At 48.1% G+C, this 22,139-nt stretch overlaps 1 protein-coding gene across 2 annotated transcripts in view; it reads right to left on the bottom strand.

The window, feature by feature from the left end:
- RXRG (retinoid X receptor gamma) overlaps nt 1-22,139 on the bottom strand; it is a 123,944-nt gene that overhangs the window by 5,751 nt on the left and 96,054 nt on the right. For both annotated transcript variants that reach the window (XM_048861785.2, XM_048861784.2), the window contains exons 3-8: nt 16,271-16,415; nt 15,336-15,515; nt 3,775-3,935; nt 2,198-2,327; nt 645-777; nt 76-167 (exon numbers count right to left, since the gene is read on the bottom strand). In XM_048861785.2, coding sequence (XP_048717742.1) covers nt 76-167; nt 645-777; nt 2,198-2,327; nt 3,775-3,935; nt 15,336-15,515; nt 16,271-16,415 — 841 coding nt within the window. The remainder of the gene's footprint in view (nt 1-75; nt 168-644; nt 778-2,197; nt 2,328-3,774; nt 3,936-15,335; nt 15,516-16,270; nt 16,416-22,139) is intronic.

Raw genomic sequence — 22,139 nt, 5'->3', positions numbered from 1 at the left:
TAAGAATGATTAGAGGTGGCCTTTGAGGGTGGTACCTGAAAGAACCTTACAGCATCCATTACTTCCAAGACTTACCTGGGTTAAACAGGACAATGGCTCGTAGGCATCCCAGCTCAGACTTATCCATCTGCATGTCTTTCATTTTAGACACTAATTCTGTCAGAACTCTGCACATTGGAGACACAAGAAGACAGACAGAGAGCGTATGGATGGCAAGGTCTGCATCTAGCATTAAATGCAACACCGTGGCAATCTAGGATGGAATGCTCCATAGATCAGCACTGGCAAAACACTCAGATGACTCTTGTGAGATTACAGATTTATTGGCATAACCATTCTCTAGGCTGGTGCATTCAGGCATGGCCCAGCTGCGGGGTCTGCATAAGCAACAGCTGAATAGGAGCCTAAGGAACATGGTGATCTAGCTTGGAATGGAAGCTGCTATCTTCTTTATTATGGAGGAGGACTATGGAGATGACATGGGGGCAATGCTGCGTACATGGTGTGTGAAACACCTGGGGACAAAGGCCCAGTGTCAAGGAGAGATGCTAGCAGGAATATGTGGCCGGTCTCCCTTAGGCGTGACCCTGCACAGAGAGGAAAAGATGTCACTCTTGGTGATGGCAGAGAAATGGAGGCAACACCTGTCGAAAATGGAGCCCACGCCGGCACTGTGCGCACTGCTGCGGTGCACGTGTAAGCCTGTGGCGAGCAGGATGCCATCTTGCACCGACACTGAGCGATGGGAGAACGAGGCAATGAGCAGCTCATTCCAACCTGCAAGAGCAAGAGACAGGTGCATGTGCGATGCCAGCAGCTCCCCACTGAAACACAGGGCACTGTCCCTTTAAATCAGGGCTGCATGCGGAGACCAGTGCAGGCTCCATTACACCAGCCCCTCTGCAGAGATGTAAGGAGAGAGGTGTCTTCAGCCCCACGGCACCTTAGGAAATCCCAGCCCCCCCATGTTATTAACAAAGGGTTGAAAGGGAGGCGGGGGGCAGGCAGAGAGGGGGATTGTGAGGAGTAGGACGCTGGGACATGTGACTGCAGGGGGTTGGAGACTGTGGGGGATCCCCGATGGGGAATGTGAGGCCAGGAGGCTGACAGAAAGGAGTTGGGAGGGACGGACAGGAGTCTGATAAGGAGATTCTCCACCCCCAGGGCTTAGAAGAGGACTAGAACGGTAGCTCCCCCATGGTGGGCCAGGGGAGGGCAAGCAGAGCCCCCTCTGAGCAGCCAGCATTTCTGCACATGCAGGTAGGGATGAACTGGACCCTGAAACGATCACACACAAAATGAAGATAGGAGGCATCTCCCGAGAGGCGCATGACTCAGAACCCAGGTGAAACCAATGGCTTTCAGGGTGACGGGGTGGGGTGAGGAGGGGAATCTGACTCATGATTTCTGAACCCAATGGCTGGCGAAAGGGCCGCCAGGAGGGGACAGGGGCAGATTTCCCGACAGCCCAGAAAACACAGGAGAAGCAACAACAGAAAATGTTTAGAAAAAAAATCTGCTTCTTCCTAAAATAGTGTCCCTCCAATTTTCTCTTATCCTTGTACTAGAAGCTGTTTTTTCGTACAGGGGAAGGACACATTCCATGGCTCCATTAACCAAACAAAATATGCTTTCATGAACAAGGAAAGAGAAGGACTGAGCCATACTCTGTTACCAGCCAGTCTTGCTCAGATGACATTAGTAAGTTACTGGGGCCCGATCCAGAGCCCCTTGAAATCAATGGGAAGACTCCAATGGGCTTTGGATCAGACCCTTTGCACACCCCTTTAGCACCTCCCAATGCCTGCGCCACTAGCCCCAATGCTGGTGGTTTATTGCTAAGGCCCAGTTTTCCAAGCTCTGCCAGTTTGGCTCATGGCACAATTAAAGAGCCCCTGTTTTATTATGGACCTTACAGCATGGCTATGTAGCACCAATACATGAGGCCATTGACACGAGAACATGAGGATACTGTCACCATGGTGTTTGGTGCAGCGTCTGACTACAATTATTTTGTTCCCCAGGACAAAGCAATTAGGTGGCAGCCCGAGGATAACATTGTGACATACTAAAGCACCCCAAGGGGCCAAGAAATCAGCAGACACATCTCCAGGATGCTGTAGGAAGAAACAAAGGAATAATGCAAGATTCAGATAAACAGGAACATTTGGGGATTCTGGGAACCAAAGAATTTTACCTGCCCGCAGAAGAATCACTTGGTCTTCCAGTGTCAGCTCTGAGAAGTGGGGGATTCGCTTAGCCCATTCAACTAAGGTGAAGAGCTGCTTGTCCGCTGCATGGCATATATTGGTGACAGGGTCATTTATCTAAGGAAGGAAAGGTATAAAGAGAGAGAACGTGCCACTGAGAATTTCAGCAAATCAGTGACAACAATCTTGTTCCCTTGCAATAATCTTGCAGCCAATATTGTGTCAGGTTAATATTACTCAGAATCACCATCCAGGTCATCAAATCCTTTGCCAGCTACAATTCATAATGTGCATTTAACATTCTGGTTTATTACTTGACTTGGCAGAATGCGATTTTTATTTTTTATAATTTTGACTCATAATATCAATGTTTATTTGTAAGCATTTTTTATTATTTTTATCTATTTAAATTTTCACAGTTGCAGTAAATTATGGGGCATCAGACAATGGGGGGGTTAGACAATAATTATTTAATATCGTCGACATTGATATAAAAAGTGAAAGCTTTATAACTGTTAAAATACAAATTGCCAACATCACCCGTCACAATATACTACATAAATATCTTTAAATGAAACTCTAAAGTTTTCAAGCAGCTTTTTCCTTCCTTTGCCGATCCGAAATTTCAATCATCATCGATGGAAATATTTTTTCATCAGTCTCTGTGTGCGTACGGCGAAATTGACTTTTATTGACATTGATAAAAATCAAATCCTTCCAAGCCTCTTTATTACCTATACTTCTAGGGTGCAGTTCAAATCCAGCCAAAGTTAGTAGCTGATTACAAAGTGGTCCCTGTTTGTTCAGTGTCCTTTTTGAAATAAGACACAGAGTCTCAGTCTAGTCCTTACCATACCGTCCACATCACAGCACCCCTGGCAATCCTGGCCAGTGGCTGAACAAACTGAACAGTCCTGTTCTACTCAGAAAAATGAGTCAATAAAATCAGACACCTTTCATCCAAATTCCACCTGCCATCTCACAGGTGCCAATTTAACAGAACACCTGTGCTCCAGACCAGACGGGCGCACCAGAGCACGGTAGACTTCAAGATCACCCTTACTCATTATTAAACGCCGAGTTGGTTGAAAAAACAGGAAAAAAAATTTCACACCCGTGCTTTGCGACTTTCTTTCCACGTGATTTTTTGTAAATAGCCAGTCAATGATTGTTGATGATTCTGTAAAAACTTTCTTGGAAAATTTCAGCATTTTTTTTTAATTAAAATTCAAATTTTTAATGAAAACTTCCATTGAGAAACTCTAATTTTTGGCCAGTCCTACTAAACAGTCTGTCAGCCACAGCAGCTCACTAATGGCCATTGGAAAGTGACTCTGCTGCAGATCCCAGAATTAGTTAACAATCACGTTGCTTTGATCAGGAGCTGCCACAAACAAGACACCCCTTTCACTCCCAGTGGTGGTCCCTTCCTGGAAATATAGCCTCATCAATCAGTTACCTGCTGTCAGTTGTAAATACAGGGTAGAACGGTACCATCACAAGCTGCAAGTGGCTTCACTGAACCTGACCCACATGCAAAGGCCTGACTTAAGCAGACACTTACCGAGTTCTCAGTATTCACGTCGCTGTACGATTCCGTCTTTGGTTCAACAGCCAGTTCAGCTTCTAAAATCCTCTCCACAGGCATATCCTCATTGCCATTGCTCGTAGACTCGGCTTCATTCTCGCTGCGCTCTCGGCTTCTCTGTCTCTCCTCTTGCACAGCTAGAACACAGAAGAACATTCCTCTGCACCATGCGGGAGCTTGGGAATGCTTCCCATCTTTCTAACTCAGCAACAGCAGGGGGATTGATCCCTTTTGATAAAACCCTGTCCACTACTGAAGAGCTTGGTGAGGAGGATAGGAAACAAAACAGGGGCAGCAATACGCAAGGCTCTGTTGACATGGTAACACTGGAAGCAGACTTTATGGGCCTGATCAATCATTAGCACGCACCTTATGTCATCATTAACATCAGTGCAACACGACCACAAAATATGACCATTCTGACATGGATGCTGTGTTACTCCTGCCTTGCAATGGTTTAGAATGACGGTGCAATGTGCCGGGCACAGCTCAATCAAGCTCTTTTGGTGGACAGAACCAGGAGAGGTTTTAATTTGGCAAGCCTGCATCATGTCCGGATTTGGTTTTGCAAACCCCAAGCCAGGCATGATTTGAAAGAAAGTCCCAATTTTTTCTAAAACCTCAAAGTTGTTGGGGGTCGTGAGGATATGGGAGAGTTCAGCTAAGTGATTCTTGCTTGGGGCCATCGCTGTTCACATCGCTGGCCATCTAGAAAAGCAGCCCACAAAAGTCACGGAGATGCAATTGTTCGAGAATTGACACGCTGTTATTCCTGCGGGGCGGTATGAAAGCAGCAGCCGGCAACCCTCCATCGAGCAAAAGCAGAAGAGGATGCATTTGCAAATGCCAAGGATCCAATAGGAAAGTTTGTCAGGGCAACTGCCTCAGTTGGTTGCAGTACGTCAGGCACTTGGAATCCATCATTTAAAAGAGTGCAACTAAGCCTTTAGCAGTCAAAGAACAACTTAGTTACTGACTAGACCCTGGAGAACTACAAGAGAGTGAAGCAGATTGAGACTGCAACCCACAAATGTTTACTGCAGCTCAGCAAACAATACACTCATCAAACCTGCTAAGTAAAGGTGACAGCATAAGCTAAGCAACACAGCACTTTTCACTCAATTTAGCCACTGATGCTAATACAGATTCAACCCGCCTGTCTATGTGTCTCTCTTTCTGGATTTAAATTGCCACACCTGCCATTATATCGCCCACTGATTTACACAACAGCTAAGGATGAGCCCCAATACTGAACAACCCAGAGCTTTAGAGAAGAGCGGATCCAGGTTCAAATTTTGCTCATGGCCTCTCTCTCTAGTGAGCTGCACTGAACATCCCTGAAATTTGGGGCCTTAGCTCCAAAATGTGTGATGCAGGGAGACCCTCTGCTAGGACCAGTGTCATCCAGATTGGAAATAAGATGTACATTTTTAACGCTGAGAGTAATTTACCACTGGGACAATTTACTGAGGGTTGCGGTAGATTCTCCATCACTGGCGATTTTTAAATCAAGATTGGATGGTTTTTCTAAAAGATCTGCTCCAGGATTATTGCCGGGGTGTTCTCTGGCCTGTGTTACTCAGGAGATCAGACCAGATGATCACAATGGCCCCTGCTGACCTTGGAATCTATGAATGAAACCGGCAGAAAATGGGAAAATTTATTTCTAGATAATTATATCATCTCACAGACATTGTACTGAGGGAGCATTAGCACTGACAGCAGCGGTTCTCAAACGGCTCTCCAGGGATCCCATTCACAGGGCCACCAGAAATCCCAGGAGTGACTGCCATGGAGAAGGTGGGGTTTGTGAAAAAGAGCGGGAAAGGAGGTGCTCCATGAATGTCCATCTTATGAAAAATGAATTCCATCTCTCAGTTGAGGGCAACTGCACATGTATTTCCCCCAGTGGTTCAGCAAGGGAAGCCACTCTCAGGTTTCTGGCTCCTTTGGCTGTCAGTTCTCTTGGGCGGAGACAAGCATCTCACTCCCTCCTGATTAGGGTATGTCCAGGTTGAACTTCTCTTTGAATTCATCTAACAAAGACAGTCTGCCTCTACGACCTACTCACCTTCTCTTGCGGGGTCTGATAACAGTGTAATGTCACAGGTATAAGTTACTCCCACAGCACTTCCTATGCATGTCTATTTTATTCTTAACATAAAAGCACGATAGAATCCAAACATGAGAAGTGGGGCTCCTCTTTTCTGATATTCCCCCACCCCACTCTAGCAGATGCTAAGAGTAGGGCTTCCCAAGGACTATTGCAGAGTCTGGTCTGTTTCTACAGTTGTCACTCAGCATTAATTTCCATCACGTCTGTCCTGATGCATCACCTCTGAACATGGCTTAAACCTGACACCACATGGTCCAGTGTGTCAGGAAAGATCTCTTTGGAAGCATCTGAAGGTCTCCCTGTGTGTAAAGGGAAAAGTTGCCCAAGGATATTTCCAATAAAGTGCCTGATAATGGGTGACCCTCAAAAATGTTCATTGGACCAGGATGGTTTTGAAAAATACCTCAAAATCTGGGTGCTCAGCCAAGCATTATTCAAATTCTTTGCCTCTCTTGGGTCTGCATAATTGGGCTGGGAATTTCATAAGAGATGTCTTTCTGAGATAATCCATTTCCATCTCAGCTGAACACTCAGAAATGCGCAAATATTTTTATTAAAGGCATTTTAAAAATCAAATGTATGAAATATTTTAAAAAATCTTTAAAGCTCGATATTCAGCCTGTGTAAATTGACATAATTACAATGAGTACGGCCCTGGAAAACCTATGATCTAAGATTTGGCAAAAGATTGAGGCAAAGGTTTGCTTCAGTTCTTATTTATCCAAATCAGTTCTATCTTAGATATTAGATGACCCCATCCCCACAGTACCTGAGCACCTCACAATCTTTAATGTACTTGTTCTCCCAACACCCACTGTATTATATTCCTGTTTTACAGACAGACTGACTTGTCCAACTAAAGTATTGCTTTTGAGCAGTCTAATCTAATGTCTGTTGGGCAGGGACACAGAGAATGACATCATCGGTGTGACATAAAACAATGCTAATGATAATTAAATGATGCCCTGGCTTTGATTTTGATGTGTGTGCACTGGAAGATGAGCTCTTTTCACATGTGACCCTGTGGTCAGTTGTAGCAAGAGCACTGGTGTGGGGCAAGGCTGGCCTGGGGATCTGATCAGGTTATGACCAGATTGTTATGTTAACATACGACTTTTTTCTGCACAATTACTTTTCTGAAGAGATAAGGCTAATGAGAAGATTTCTTGCAATGGGCTTTAGCAAGGTCTCTTCCAGCACTCCTGGGCGAGGTGGTGATATGTAGCACCCATTCCTCACCCCTTTTTGCGGGAACAAATGAGATGTAACCGATAATCTGCGTGGCACAGGTTCCAACAGAAGTGGTGCGGCCGCTTGGAATCAGCTCTGCCCTGACCTTCTCCTATGCATAACTGGGTGTGCTAACTAATCACATGGCTCTGGCACACCTGAGCCCACTTCTATGAGTAGCCATGGGGCAGAAGGCTTCTTGTAAACTGGTTTCAGAAAAGCTTGATTCTGCTGGCTTTCCCTTTTCTGGCTGAAGGTGAGTCAATGGACTCAAGATCCTCCTTGTAACCCAGCAGGAGGGGAGCCCTGGAACGAGGAGCTACATGAATAACTGGAGCAGCCCAAGGAAGGAGAGCATAAGGCCCAGCTGATATAAACTAGCATAACTCCTCTGTAGCAAGTGGAGCTCCAGGCTCCCCAAGTAGCTCCGTAGGAATAAAAGCCCTCTCTCAGCTCTCCGCCTTGTTCTGAAATGATCTACGGCTCTCTTTGGTTTTTATTCCCATGTGGTTTTACACTCCTGGGTTCCGGCCAAGAGGCATGCACCAAGCTACCATGGAAAAGCCCATTCTCACGGCATTTCTCCCCCAACCAGGAAGAGGAAGGACATGTTCACCAGAAAGTCTGTTCTCGTGAGATCTGTAGTCAGCTGCGGAGACCTAGGAGGTTAGCCACCTGGGATGTAATTCTGGCCCTGTTGATGTTAATGGCAAAACTCTCATTCACCTCAATAAGGTCTATCTATCTAATATACGTATGCAGCCCTTGTCACCGGAGTATCTGAACGCCTCTATCTCTAATGTATTTATCTCTACAACATCCCTGTGCAATTGGGAAGTACTGTTTTCCCCACTGTACAGATTGGAAACTGAGGCACAGAGTGATCAAGGGCTTGTGTACACAGGGAAATTTACCAGCATAAATTATGCTGCCATAGTTATACTGGTATAACTGGCATAATGCCCTGTGTGGATACTCCTATTCCAGACTAGTGCTATAATTGTACTGGTAAATTTCCTCTAGACAAGAACCTAGTGGCTTACCCTGGGGCACACACAATGGCTCTGGTGGAGCAAGACTGGAACGACAGTCTAACTGTCCAGGCCAGAACTCTAACCATTGAACCCTTCCTCACTCAGGTCAAGCTTTCACTCCTGATGTGCGGTGATCGCTGCTTATTACCTTAGTCGTAATGGTCTCTCTCTTCCCTTGTGCTTCTCCCATCGGCTTGCTTGGCCCATCCACCTGTGGTCCTAGGTTGTAAACTCTCTGGAGCGGGGCCGTGTGTACACAGCAGCTAGCACAGCGGGGCCCCGACTCCTGAGAGAGTTTGGGAAAGGTTGTGATCAGCTTCTGATCTTTTGGATGCTTGGCCAAACTCCGACCTTCCTGAGGTTCACCCAACAATAGCTTCCAGTTCTGCTAAGCAACACTTGTCTCTGTCTCATGGGAAGCTGACATTGCCCCACAAACACCGACACTTCGGGATCCCGTATTCAACTTCTGCCTGTCCCCTAGGTCCTGGAACCTGTCTGAAGCTCTAGTGCCTATTTCCAGCAATCCCCCCGGAAATCTCATAGATCAGAGGTAGGCAAATTATGGCCCATGGGCCACATCCAGCCCATGGGACTGTCCTGCCTGGCCCCTGAGCTCCCGGCCAGGGAGGCTAGCCCCCAGCCCCTCCCCCGCTGCCACACCACCACGCAGCACAATGCTCTGGGCGGCAGGGCTGCAGAGTCTGGCCTGACCCGGTGCTCTGTGCTGTGCGGGGTGGCTGTCTGTCCTGGTACAGCCGTGCCGCCAGCCACCGGAGCTCCAGAGTGGGGTTGGACAGAGGACAGGGGAGTTTGGGGGGTGATCAGGGGCGTGGATAGGAGTCGGGGCGGTCAGAGGGAGGGGAACAGGGGGGTTGAATGGGGGCAGGGGTCCCGGGGGGCAGTCAGGAAGGAGAGGAGGGGTTGGATGGGCTGGTGGGGGGAAGTTAGGGGCAGAGGGCAGTTAGAGGCAAGGGGTCTGGGGGCAGTCAGGAAGGAGGGGGGGTGGATGGGGTGGCGGGGGGCAGTTAGGGATGGAGGGTCTGGGAGCAGTCAGGGGACTGAGAGCAGAGGGAGTGGATGGGGCAGTGGTCCCTGGGGGGCTGTCAGGGAACGGAGGGGTTGGATGGGGCAGGAGTCCCGGGGGGGCCATCAGGTGGTGAGACGAGGGGGGGTCGGATGGGGGGTGGGGGCCGAGCCATGCCTGGCTGTTTGGGGAGGCACAGCCTCCCCTAACCGGCCCTCCACACAATTTCAGAAACCCGATGTGGCCCTCAGGCCAAAAAGTTTGCCCGCCCCGTCATAGATCCTCCGGAGAGTCCTTCTCATGCTGTCTGTCTGTGGAGTTTATTCCCCCTGCACGCAGCCTGCTGTCGGCTTTATCATTACTTTAAAAGAAAGCAGCAGCAATTTCTAACTCCTTGAAATCACTTGGCACCTGGCTGGCGCGGAGAGCTGTGCTCTGAATTAGGTTTTGATTCACAACTGGCAGTGTAACCTCCCGCTGGCAGTGGCTGCACTAAGCCGCTGAGACGGAGCATCATTAATCACCCTGCAACGAGAGGAGTGGCCTAAAGACAGAGGGCAAAGCTCCAGTTCAGCCTTACCCTCCGACCGGCTCTAAGGCCACCTCGCCAAGATTGTCCCTCCCCTTGCCCTCTTCTGTGTGGTCCCTTGCACTAGCTCAGCTGGCTACACTGATTTTCAGCCCAGGCATCCTCCAGTGTAAAGAATCACAGGGGGTACTAGAGAGAGGAGGTGGTCAGGGACGTGGGCCTGCCCTCACACGCCACAGGCTGCATCCATGCCCGAGCCTCTCACTTACCATGACAACAGCGGCTGGAAGAACTGCAGTGGCAGCAAACGCATCCCCAGAAGGGCAGGAGCATCCTGTCTCTCGTAGGTTGTCCCATCAGTGTCCCCCTCCCCACTGGCTGGTTTTGGATCAGCCCCGATGGGCTCTGAAGGGCAGCAAGGATAACGCTAACCAACCAACCATGCTCTTTGCGAGTGTATTACTGCCATTGTGAGGCCTGCACAGTCCCTGCTACAGTGGTATCCAGTTCTAACATACCTAGTCATGCCCTGAGCCGGAAACAGGCTATGCTGTAAGGCACAATCGCCCTTGACACCAGTGTCACAGAGTCACAGCAATTAAGGCCAGAAGGGATGACCGGATCATGTGCTGTGACCTCCTGTATATCACAGGCCACCAACACCACGCAGCCCCCGCACACTACCCCCCACAACTGAAATGAGACCAGAGTGGTAGAGCTGGTCAGTGGTGGAAGGTCACTCTATCCTTCTACTCAGTCAAAGGGAGAGAAGAGGCAAGTGTCACAGGGTCTATCAGGCCTTCTCCACCCCCAGGCTGGAGCCATCAGTGCCCTGACACACTCCACCCAAGGAAAATCCACTCAGAACAGGTGACCAGCAACACAATCTTCCAGAGAAGGAAATACTGACCAGTCCAGAACCAACAGGCCAGATAAGAATGCAGTGTCAGGGCTGGGTGAGACTGGGTGAGAGGATTTGCTCCTCAGAGTTAACCCAGAACCCAGGTCCAGGCTAGGGCCTTGCCCTAAGCACCGCAGCTAAGCTCTTGTATTTTGAAAGATAATTTTTCCCTCTTTGTTTAAAGGTGCAGACAAATGAATCCTGAATTGCGGTTTCTGTCCATAGACTGATGCCAAGCGTCCCCTGCCCCAAGTCAGTGGCCAGAGTTTGCCAACAAAGGTGGAGAACGGCTGCAATACCATATGTGGCCCTGCAGGGGGCACTACAGAGCAACCCTGCCTGCCCAGGGAGGATAACAACAGGTTTGAAACGGCCAGGGTTGTACGGCACCCACCTACCTATTTGTGCGGTGTTCTATAAATACCAGCTGGCTCTGTCTTTTCCCTACACCAGGAGACACCTGTGAAGCTGGCTGGCTGTTCATGCCTGCTTTAAAAGGGAATATGCTTCTGAAGGTAGGGGTGGAGAACACTCAAGATCTCTATCAAGCATTCTTACAACTACAATACCCACATGCTGAAGTGAAGAAACAGATTGACAGAGCCAGAAGAGTACCCAGAAGTTACCTACTACAGGACAGGCCCAACAAAGAAAATAACAGAACGCCACTAGCCATCACCTTCAGCCCCCAACTAAAACCTCTCCAGCACATCATCATGTATCTACAACCTATCATGAAGGACGACCCATCACTCTCACAGATCTTGGGAGACAGGCCAGTCCTTGCTTACAGACAGCCCCCCAACCTGAAGCAAATACTCACCAGCAACCACACACCACACAACAGAACCACTAACCCAGGAACCTATCCTTGCAACAAAGCCCGTTGCCAACTATGTCCACATATCTATTCAGGGGACACCATCATAGGGCCTAATCCCATAGGCCACACTATCAGAGGCTCATTCACCTGCACATCTACCAATGTGATATATGCCATCATGTGCCAGCAATGCCCCTCTGCCATGTACATTGGCCAAACTGGACAGTCTCTACGTAAAAGAATAAATGGACACAAATCAGACATCAAGAATTATAACATTCAAAAACCAGTCAGAGAACACTTCAATCTCTTTGGTCACTCGATTACAGACCTAAAAGTGGCAATTCTTCAACAAAAAAACTTCAGAAACAGACTCCAAGGAGAGACTGCTGAATTGGAATTAATTTGCAAACTGGATACAATTAACTAAGGCTTGAATAAAGACTGGGAGTGGATGGGTCATTACACAAAGTAAAACTGTTTCCCCATGTTTATTCCCCCCCCCCCAACTGTTCCTCAGACGTTCTTGTCAACTGCTAGAAATGGCCCACCTTGATTATCACTACAAAAGGTTCCCCCCCCCCCGCTCTCCTGCTGGTAATAGCTCACCTTACCTGATCGTTCTTGTTACAGTGTGTATGGTAACACCCATTGTTTCATGTTCTCTATGTATATAAACCTCCCCACTGTATTTTCCAATGTATGCATCCGATGAAGTGAGCTGTAGCTCACGAAAGCTTATGCTCAAATAAATGTGTTAGTCTCTAAGGTGCCACAAGTACTCCTTTTCTTTTTGTGGATACAGACTAACACGACTGCTACTCTGAAACCTTTGAAAGGAGAGTCACTGGAGCAGAACTCTGCTCTGGCGGCTCAGCAGAGCTGGGGAAGTGCACACAGCCTCAGTCGCTTTGCTGAAGTGGAAGGATGCTACTCCTGAGTTATTTGCATCCCCAAGTATCTCCAGACACGGGCTCTGGGCTGGAGAAGAAAGGGAGTCTTTTGAAACTATAGCAACAGGGTTCTCACCAAAAACAATGGAAAGGGACAAGGAGAACAAAGTGCAGGCGCTCACGGGGCCAGATCTCAGCTGGGCTGAGCTGTGTGGCTCATTGCGTCGTTCCAGCTGGAAGCGGCTCAGCTCGGTGCTCTGACAGCAGCTATTTTTGTAGATAGAGCATGAAGAGTCATCAGACATTTGTGCTCTCGCAGTGTGCAGATGCAGGAAAGGGCAGCATGCTCCTTTCGCCCCGTGCTCAGACGCCCAACAGTCTGCAACCGCTGTTTGCTTAGAGTATGCAGTGGAGGGTAACCATATGTATCCGTGAGCACAAATACAGGCCTCCTAGCTTTGCAGGTACGGGCTTCGTCCCCACAGTGCACCTGTACAAGGCTGCAATGCTGGCTGAAAGGTCAACATAGCGTGCATTGCGACTGGCTAAAGGCCTGATCCAAAGCCCAGTGAAGTCTATGGGAATCTTTGCACTGACTTCAACGGGCTTTGGAACAAGCCCTCTATTAACATTCCTGACTCATGGCCAGATTGTGCCCAGCTGCCTGCATGGCCGTGCAAGGGTGAAGAAGCAGGTGCATGAATTCTCCTCCGTCTTGTGCTTCTGTCCAGCGCCCTAGCCCAGCGGTTCCAGCCCTGCTTGGGGCACAGGGGCTGCTCCCTCCTAGCTCTGCCTGCAGCACAAGGCTCCCCCTGAGGAGGAGAGAAGGGAGGGCTGGCTCAGCACACATAGAGAGGGGATGTGACACCTCCTGGAGGGGTGGAGCAATGGCCACGCTGCCCCTGCACAAACGTGCGGCTGGCCTAGCTGCACCTCCCTTTACAGGGCTTGTCTGAGACACAGCCACCATCACTGCACCCACTGGCTGCCTGCTTCTCTCCATAACTGCTCCAATCAGCCACGGGACACTCACTAATCTCCCAGACGGCCTGACCGGGTAACTCCCTGCCCCATTGACTCAGTGCCCGGCAGTTGGATTTCTGCTTTGCACATTTCCCCTTTCCTGCCTATTTGAGCTGGTCTTTGCATAATTAATTCCCTGCCTTATTACTTGACACACTCACCTCATAATTAATGTGTTCCTTAGTTGATCATGGCCTGCATTAGCGAAGCTCTGCCTGCCTGCCTGATTCTGCATAACTGATTTTCAGCCTGCTTCATTGACAGGAAGCCACCGCTTCATGGTTTCTCTACCCGGGCGATCGGTGCTGAGTCATAGGGGCGATGAACCAATCTGAGCAATGTCCACAATGCCCTGGACTCTCTCACATCCTCTGCTGCACTGCCCACTTCTCCTCCCACCCCCCTCCCAGCTTTACTCCTCCCTTTGGCCCTATCTCCCCGTCTCATTCCCCTTCCCTACCACTCCCCATCCCACCTCCACACGCTCCTTCACCTCCAGGATCACCTGACTCAGCCTAGCTGCCCCCTCCAGCGGTTCCCACCTCTCATACGCTTTCCCTCTGCCCCACTGGCGCCTGCCTTGGCAACCTGACCCGCGTCCCTGCCCTCCCTCCATCCCTCTTGCCCCCTCTGGAACGCTCACTCCATCTCAGATGAGATCACAGTCACCCATGAGCTTTTCATCTCCTGCTCCTTGGTACTCACCGAACCCCTGCAGCAGGAGTCTCCAGCCATGACCCCACCTTTTCTCACATCCCAAATTGACCCCCAGGAACGGTGGGCTTTTCTCCCAACATGATATTCTAACCCCTTCCCACTCCTCCTCATCTGAACTCCATTGGACCCTCCTTCCCCACCCCAATTCTTTCCCACCACTTAGCTCTTCCCCTCCCCTCCTCACCATCTCCCTCAATGACCGCACCCTGCCTCCTCATCCTGTGACCGTCCACACAGATTACCTTTCCCCCTCCCTAAAATGGCCCCTCCTGACCTTGTCCTCGTCCTCATTAAACGCCACTCCCTCCCTCTCTGATAATGAGAACCAGGGCTGGAGGACAAGACGAACATTGGGAAAGTCACAGCGCGCTTGAACCTGAGACATCAGTGCAGTGTGTGAAAGGAAAGGCCTAGCACAGTCTCATTACCTGCAAGCCAATTTCTTCATGTAGAGCAGCCTAAGGGCTGATCTAACATAGGCCTCTGAGAAATGGCTGGGGCATGCAGAGCCAGCGCAACTTATGTGGCATGTGCTCAGTGCCTGATCCACAGAGGAAGCGAGTCGTCTTGCTACAGTTCCCACCTCGTGGCCATAGGTCCAGATCCTCAAAGGTATTTAGGCACCTAACTCCAAAGGGATGCCCCCATGGGAGTTAGGCACCTAAACACCTTCACGCTCTGGGCTTTAGTCCTTTAGCACTAGCTGCAGAGACTCCTGTTTTATCTCTAATGCTCCCTGGTAATGACTAAACTGATGGTTGTTGCAGACACATACCAGGGGAGGAAACCCTCGGTGATGGGTTTCCCCTGTGTGTGGGTCTGCTGAGAGGAATCCCTCAGGGCATGAAGCTGTGATGAACCCTGTTACAGATTTTAGATGCCTCTGGGAGGCCACTGTCTACCTTTCTGGAAAGGAGAGAGCTTGGGTTGCTATGAGAATTAGAACCAGCCAAGGGCTGACACAGCCATGGAGCAGTATGAGAGGACGCTCTGCCTGAACCTTTGGAGCAGAACTGGGACCCGGAGCGCCACGTCCGAGAGGAGGCGGTGCTTTGGCTGCCTGCGCAGCTAGGGGCTGAGGAAAGGGTGGGTCCTCACACTGTCTCTAAAGCTCTCCTGAAAGACCACCTGCCGCTGTCGGGACTGCCACAAGTCCTGGAAGGTAATGAGGGGGCCACATCTTCCTCACACTAACGCCCAGCACGCGTATTTATACACCCACCCCGGAGTCTATGACGACCTACCTTCTCTCTTCATACCCATAGCCAGGCACTTCTGATAGCGGCAGTACTGGCAGCGGTTGCGCTGACGCTTGTCTATTAGACAGTCTTTGTTATCGCGGCACGTGTAGATAAGGTCCTTTCTTATCGTCCTCTTGAAGAACCCTTTACAGCCTTCACAGCTGTACACCCCGTAGTGCTTCCCTGAGAACACGAGGAGCAGAAGTCACAGATCAACGTACTGTCTTTTTCCCTTAGTCAGAGGTTCCCGTTAAATAAGACCGATGGGAGAGGAGTTTGGACTGGCTCTACCGATGCAGTTTTGGAGACTTGCTTTTTAGTCCTGACTTTGAGTGGCAGCAGAAATGCTTTTTGCTGGTCTCGGCCTAGTCCCCGTTTGTGCACTTCACAAAACCAGCACAGAAACGGGCAGCGTTCAGCATACTTAGCGAGGCCAAGAGAGACCCTGGATTGGACTAGCTGGGCTATTGCAGACTGCAGTGGAGGTGCATTAGTACACATTGCACAGAGTCTCATCCTGGAAAATAGCGAGTGCTGCAGGCCAGGACTGAGGTGCAGTGACAGGGATGGTTGGGAGGGAGACAGGACTGGGGGCAGAAATGGTCTGGGATACTTCCCACCAGGATTGAGGTGCGTTGGTACAATGCCCGCTAGGGGCCCAGAACAGGAAGAGCAGCGTGCGCTAGAGGGCTCGGTAGTGAGGTGCCTTGGTAAAACAATAATGCTACTACTCAGGGGCAAGGTGCATTGACAGAGCTGTGTGCAGGAAATTTGCAAAATAAATCCGGTCGTGTTATTTGTGGCATCAGTATTTTCTAGCAAGATCCCTCAGCAAACCTCGTTAGTGTTACTTCTTATGCAAATTTCTCATCGAGGCCCAGGGAAGGCTCGCTTTGCTTAAAGCTGCTCCACTGAAATAGTGAATCGGAATCATGTACCTGATGATCTGTCCCCGCAGATTGCACAGATGTGTTTGGCCAGGGACCCTGGGCTAGTGGAGGGATAATTCATGTTTCCAATCCCTGGGAGGCCTGGCAGGGGCTTAATGTCTTCAGAGCTGCTGACATTGTTCATGACATTGAGCTAGAAAAAGAGGAATTTACAAGAGACAAGCCTGTATTATGGTTATTTAAGATTCACATTGCAGTAGTGTCCAAAGATCTAAACATTGTGCTAGGGGCTGTCCAGATACATCTCAGGACATATTTTCAGTTAGACCTGGTTGGCCTTTCTCCTGAAAAAGCGTTTTTATTACAAAACAGTCTTTTATTTAATAAAAAGGTTTAAAAAGAAAAAGATCATTGTTGCAATTTTTCATGAAAAGTTTAGTGAATTTTGATGAGAGCTGTCTGGAGGACACCGATTCCATTTGGCGACAATTTTCAAGGTTTCGAAATGTCGTTTGTTCCTCACGAGGAACGAAAACAAAACCTTCGGGATATTTTCAATTCAGGAAAGTTTTTGGGGTCAAGGGCTCCAAACACAGCACAGTACAAACAGGTGCTTGGGACATGGGGCAGCGGGAGACCCACGTGCCAAGCCGCTGCTCTGCCTGATTCAGAGCCCAGTTCTACATCCTGGATCACTCTGACTCAAACATCTGAATCTGATCTGCCCATACCCCAGCCTCTGGGTTATAGAGTGAGACTCTGGTTCCATCTACACTACCATGGTAAGTCAACCTAAGTTACTCCAGCTACGTGTCTACACCACACTAGGTCGACGGGAGATGCTCTCCCATTGCCTTACCTTCATCTTCTCGTTCCTGGTGGAGTACTGGAGTCGACTGGAGAGCATTCTGCTGTCAATTTAGCAGGTCTTCACAAGACCCACTAAAAATCAACCCTTGGTGTATCGATCGCAGCAGCGTCGATCCCGCGGTAGTGTAGACATAGCCTCTGTCTTTCCACTCAGAAATGACCACGCTCACCAGATTGCCCTGGACCCAAAAAACCTTCCAGAGGAAAACTTAGCAGAAACAAATTCCTCGCCAGGGAGTTTTTTCAGCTTCAATGTAATAGTGTATTACATTGGTAATACAAATGAAATTGGGTCAAAAATGTTCCAGCCAGCTCTCCTTTTTATTGACATTTCAAACTTCTTCATACATCAACAACAAGGTTTTTGATACACCAATTTTTACACCATTTTAATGCCATTTTCTCATACAAAAATTTGAAATAATATTTGATTAAAAAAGTGAGAATATTTTTTTTTAAAAATTGAAACAAGGCTCCATTTTGAACAATGTTTGAAAATAAAAACCCTCTGAATTTTTTCATGAAATTAGTTCAACTTTTGACCCACTCTAGCCTGCACCTTGAAGAAATAAAAGCAAAACCACATACATTTACACATGCACCCCCCTTTAAGAAGTTAATGATCTTGTCAATGTTGCCCCACCTGCCAAGTGGTGGAGGGTCTGGGGTTATGCAGGTCAGCTTCCAGTGGAGGAGAAATTGGCAAATGGAATTCAGGCCTAGCCTAAGCGTAACTTGCTTTATTTATGTATATACACCAATCCTGGAACAGAGGTGGTCCGAAACAGCATGAAGGCAATGGATAACTCCAAAGCACAGGAGTCTTTGGAGCCATGGTTTTGGTTTGGTCCATTATAGAAATGAAGGGTCATTTGCAAAATTTAGCTCCAAATTCAAATACCCCTAGAGTGTTTGGATGTGCAGGTTTGATTCCTGATTGTGCCCAGCTCTGCTTTCTATCTCAGTCACTTTCCCCCCAGTTCCTGTGAAGTTTGTTATTGTCAGGCTGCTTTTAACTCAGCTCAGGTCAGCTCCCAGACTACTGCACTGGGCAGCACAGCATGGGGAGGAGGTGACCAGCCCTCTGTGGAGAAAGAAGTGGTTTTGGACTATTGAGAAAAGCTGGACGAGCACAAGTCCATGGGGCCGGATGTGCTGCATCCGAGAGTGCTAAAGGATGTGGCGGATGTGATTGCAGAGCCACTGGCCATTATCTTTGAAAACTCATGGCGATCCGGGGAAGTCCCGGACAACTGGAAAAAGGCTAATGTAGTGCCCATCTTTAAAAAAGGGAAGAAGGAGGATCCTGGGAACTACAGGCCAGTCAGCCTCACCTCGGTCCCTGGAAAAATCATGGAGCAGGTTCTCAAGGAATCAATTCTGAAGCACTTAGAGGAAGGGAAAGTGATCAGGAACAGTCAGCATGGATTCACGAAGGGTAAGTCATGCCTGACTAATCTAATTGCCTTCTATGACGAGATAACTGGCTCTGTGGATGAGGAGAAAGCGGTGGACATGTTGTCCTTGACTTTAGCAAAGCTTTTGACATGGTCTCCCACAGTATTCTTGCCAGCAAGTTAAAGAAGTATGGGCTGGATGAATGGACCATAAGGTGGATAGAAAGTTGGCTAGACTGTCGGGCTCAGTGGGTAGTGATCAATGGCTCCATGTCTAGTTGGCAGCCGGTATCAAGTGGAGTGCCCCAAGGGTCGGTCCTGGGGCCGGTTTTGTTCAATATCTTCATAAATGATCTGGAGGATGGTGTGGATTACATCCTCAGCAAGTTTGCAGATGACACTAAACTGGGAGGAGTGGTAGATACAGTGGAGGGTAGGGATAGGATACAGAGGGACCTAGACAAATTAGAGGATTGGGCCAAAAGAAATCTGATGAGGTTCAACAAGGACAAGTGCAGAGTCCTGCACTTAGGACGGAAGAATCCAATGCACCGCTACAGACTAGGGAGCAAATGGCTCGGCAGCAATTCTGCAGAAAAGGACCTAGGGGTGACAGTGGACGAGAAGCTGGATATGAGTCAGCAGTGTGCCCTTGTTGCAAGAAGGCCAATGACATTTTGGGATGTATATGTAAGGGCATTGTCAGCAGATTGAGGGACATGATCGTTCCCCTCTATTTGACATTGGTGAGGCTTCATCTGGAGTACTGTGTCCAGTTTTGGGCCCCCCACTACAAGAAGGATGTGGAAAAATTGGAAAGAGTCCAGCGGACGGCAACAAAAATGATTAGGGGACTGGAACACATGACTTATGAGGAGAGGCTGAGGGAACTGGGATTGTTTAGTCTTCAGAAGAGAAGAATGAGAGGGGATTTGATAGCTGCTTTCAACTACCTGAAAGGGGGTTCCAAAGAGGATGGATCTTGACTGTTCTCAGTGGGAGCTGATGACAGAACAAGGAGTAGTGGTCTCAAGTTGCAGTGGGGGAGGTTTAGGTGGGATATTAGGAAAAACTTTTTCACTAGGAGGGTGGTAAAGCATTGGAATGGGTTACCTAGGGAGGTGGTGAAATCTCCTTCCTTTGAGGTTTTTAAGGTCAGGCTTGACAAAGCCCTGGCTGGGATGATTTAGTTGGGGATTGGCCCTGCTTTGAGCAGGGGGTTGGACTCGATGACCTCCTGAGGTCCCTTCCAACCCTGATATTCTATGATTCTATGAACTCTAGAGCTGCTGAAATGGACTTTTCTTCTTTTAGAGAAAATGCTTTGAGCATGTCTGAATCCTCCTCTTGTTATGGCTCAGCTCAGTTTGAAACATCAGTAGTTGGGAAGACCTTTTCCAGGCTGCAGAGCCATAGCACTTTCATACTGAGAACATAGCATGACAGCCAGTTTACATCCTTCAGTGGATGGGCACACTTTGGATCTATGAATGAACACAGGATAAAGCTCTAGCATGTGTTCTGTCACTTGTGATGTCCCTGTGTTCTCTCACTGTGCTCTAAACCTGAATTGGTGACTATGGCAGTGCTTCAGCTTGCAGCAGATGAGTTTGTGGAATGCACCCCCCGGGCTGGCAGGTCATCTGTGGAAAATGTGTCAAGCATCCATAGCCTCCGTATCCACGAGACCCAAGCACAGGCGAATGGCAGACGTGTACGCTCCAATCATGAACCCCTCCTTGTCTTGTTCAGAGACACAGGTGTCTCTCGCATCCCTCCAGGGCTTTCCGAAGGGGGCTTGGAGCAGCCGGCCTGCTCTCTTCTGAGTGCGCTGCCTGCTACATCTAGAGAGCTTTCCTTTGTGCAGGTCAGAGTGCACATTCCAGGCAGGGTTCAAGAAGGAAAATGACAAGCTGCCACAGGAGCAGATCAGCACATGTGCAAGCTCCAGGCAAGCAAGCAGACATGAGTGATAATCCGACATACCAGAGGCAAGAGAATTCCCCTGTTTCTAACACTACACATATGACAGCAGCATGGACACCCTTCTGTCGCTGGAATTTAAATCCTGACTCCAAGAGCATCTTAGCATTTAGAAAACTGGCTAAGCGTTTGCTGCTTACAGTTTTAAATGCTAATGGCTTAGCACTGAAGCATTTTATCCATCAGACAATCAGAGCATTAATTGCTCAGTGGCTGATGGAGTTCCAGTCCATAATGATGGTGATTTGTGAATAAAATGCCCTTTCTGTGAAAGTTCCCTTCTTAAACCAAAAACATTTTCAAATCCCAATTTTTTTTTACCAGTTTTCAAAGATGAAGAACATTTTTCAGTTTTGTCAACGTTTTTCCAGTTTTCATTGAAAAATTGAAAATAATTTACCCTAGTTTTGGAAAACCAAAAGTTTTCCAGGGTTTTGGTTTTTAAGAACATAAGAATGGTCCTACTGAGTCAGACTAAAGGTCCATCTAGCCCAATATCCTGTCTTCCGACAGTGGCCAGTGCCAGGTGCCCCAGAGGGAATGAACAGAACAGGTAATCATCAAGTGATCCATCCCGCATCACTCATTCCCAGCTTGTGGCAAACAGAGGCTAGGGACACCATTCCTGCCCATCCTGGCTAATGGCCATTGATGGACCTATCCTCCATGAATTTATCTAGTTCTTTCTTGAACTCTGTTATGGTCTTGGTCTTCACAACATCCTCTGGCAAGGAGTTCCACAGGTTTACTGTGCATTGTGTGAAGAAATATTTCCTTTTATTTGTTTTAAACCTGCTGCCTATTAATTTCATTTGGTGACCCCTAGTTCTTGTGTTATGAGAAGTAGTAAACAATACGTCCTTATCTACTTTCTCTACATCAGTCACGATTTTATAGAGCTCAATCATATCTCCGCTTAGCCGTCTCTTTTCTAAGCTGAAAAGTCCCAGTTTTATTAATCTATCCTCATACAGAATCCATTCCATACCCCTAATAATTTTTGTTGCCCTTTTCTGAACCTTTTCCAATTCCAATATATCTTTTTTGAGATGGGGTAATCACATCTGCACACAGTATTCAAGATGTGGGCATACCATGGATTTATATAGAGGCAACATGATATTTTCTGTCCTATTATCTATCCTTTTCTTAATTATTCCCAGCATTCTGTTAGCTTTTTTGACTGCCGCTGCACATTGAGTGGATGTTTTCAGAGAACTATCCACAATGACTCCAAGATCTCTTTCTTGAGTGGTAACAGCTAATTTAAACCCCATCATTTTATATATATAGTTGGGATTATGCTTTCCAATGTGTATTACTTTGCATTTATCAACATTAAATTTAATCTGCCATTTTGTTGCCCAGTCACCCAGTTCTGAGAGATTCTTTTGTAGCTCTTCACAGTCTGCCTGGGTCTTAACGATCTTTAGTAATTTTATATCATCTGCAAATTTTGCCACCTCACTGTTTACCCCTTTTTCCAGATCATTTATGAATATGTTGACTAGGACTGGTCCCAGAACAGATCCCTGGAGGACACCACTATTTACCTCTCTCCATTCTGAAAACTGACCATTTATACCTACCCTTTGTTTCCTATCTTTTAACCAGTTACCAACCCATGAGAGCACCTTCCCTCTTATCCCGTGGCAGCTTACTCTGCC

This window comes from Caretta caretta, chromosome 8 (genome assembly GCF_965140235.1).
Source record: "Caretta caretta isolate rCarCar2 chromosome 8, rCarCar1.hap1, whole genome shotgun sequence".
Taxonomy (NCBI): Eukaryota; Metazoa; Chordata; order Testudines; family Cheloniidae; genus Caretta; species Caretta caretta.
This window is presented reverse-complemented; position numbering and strand designations above follow the sequence as displayed.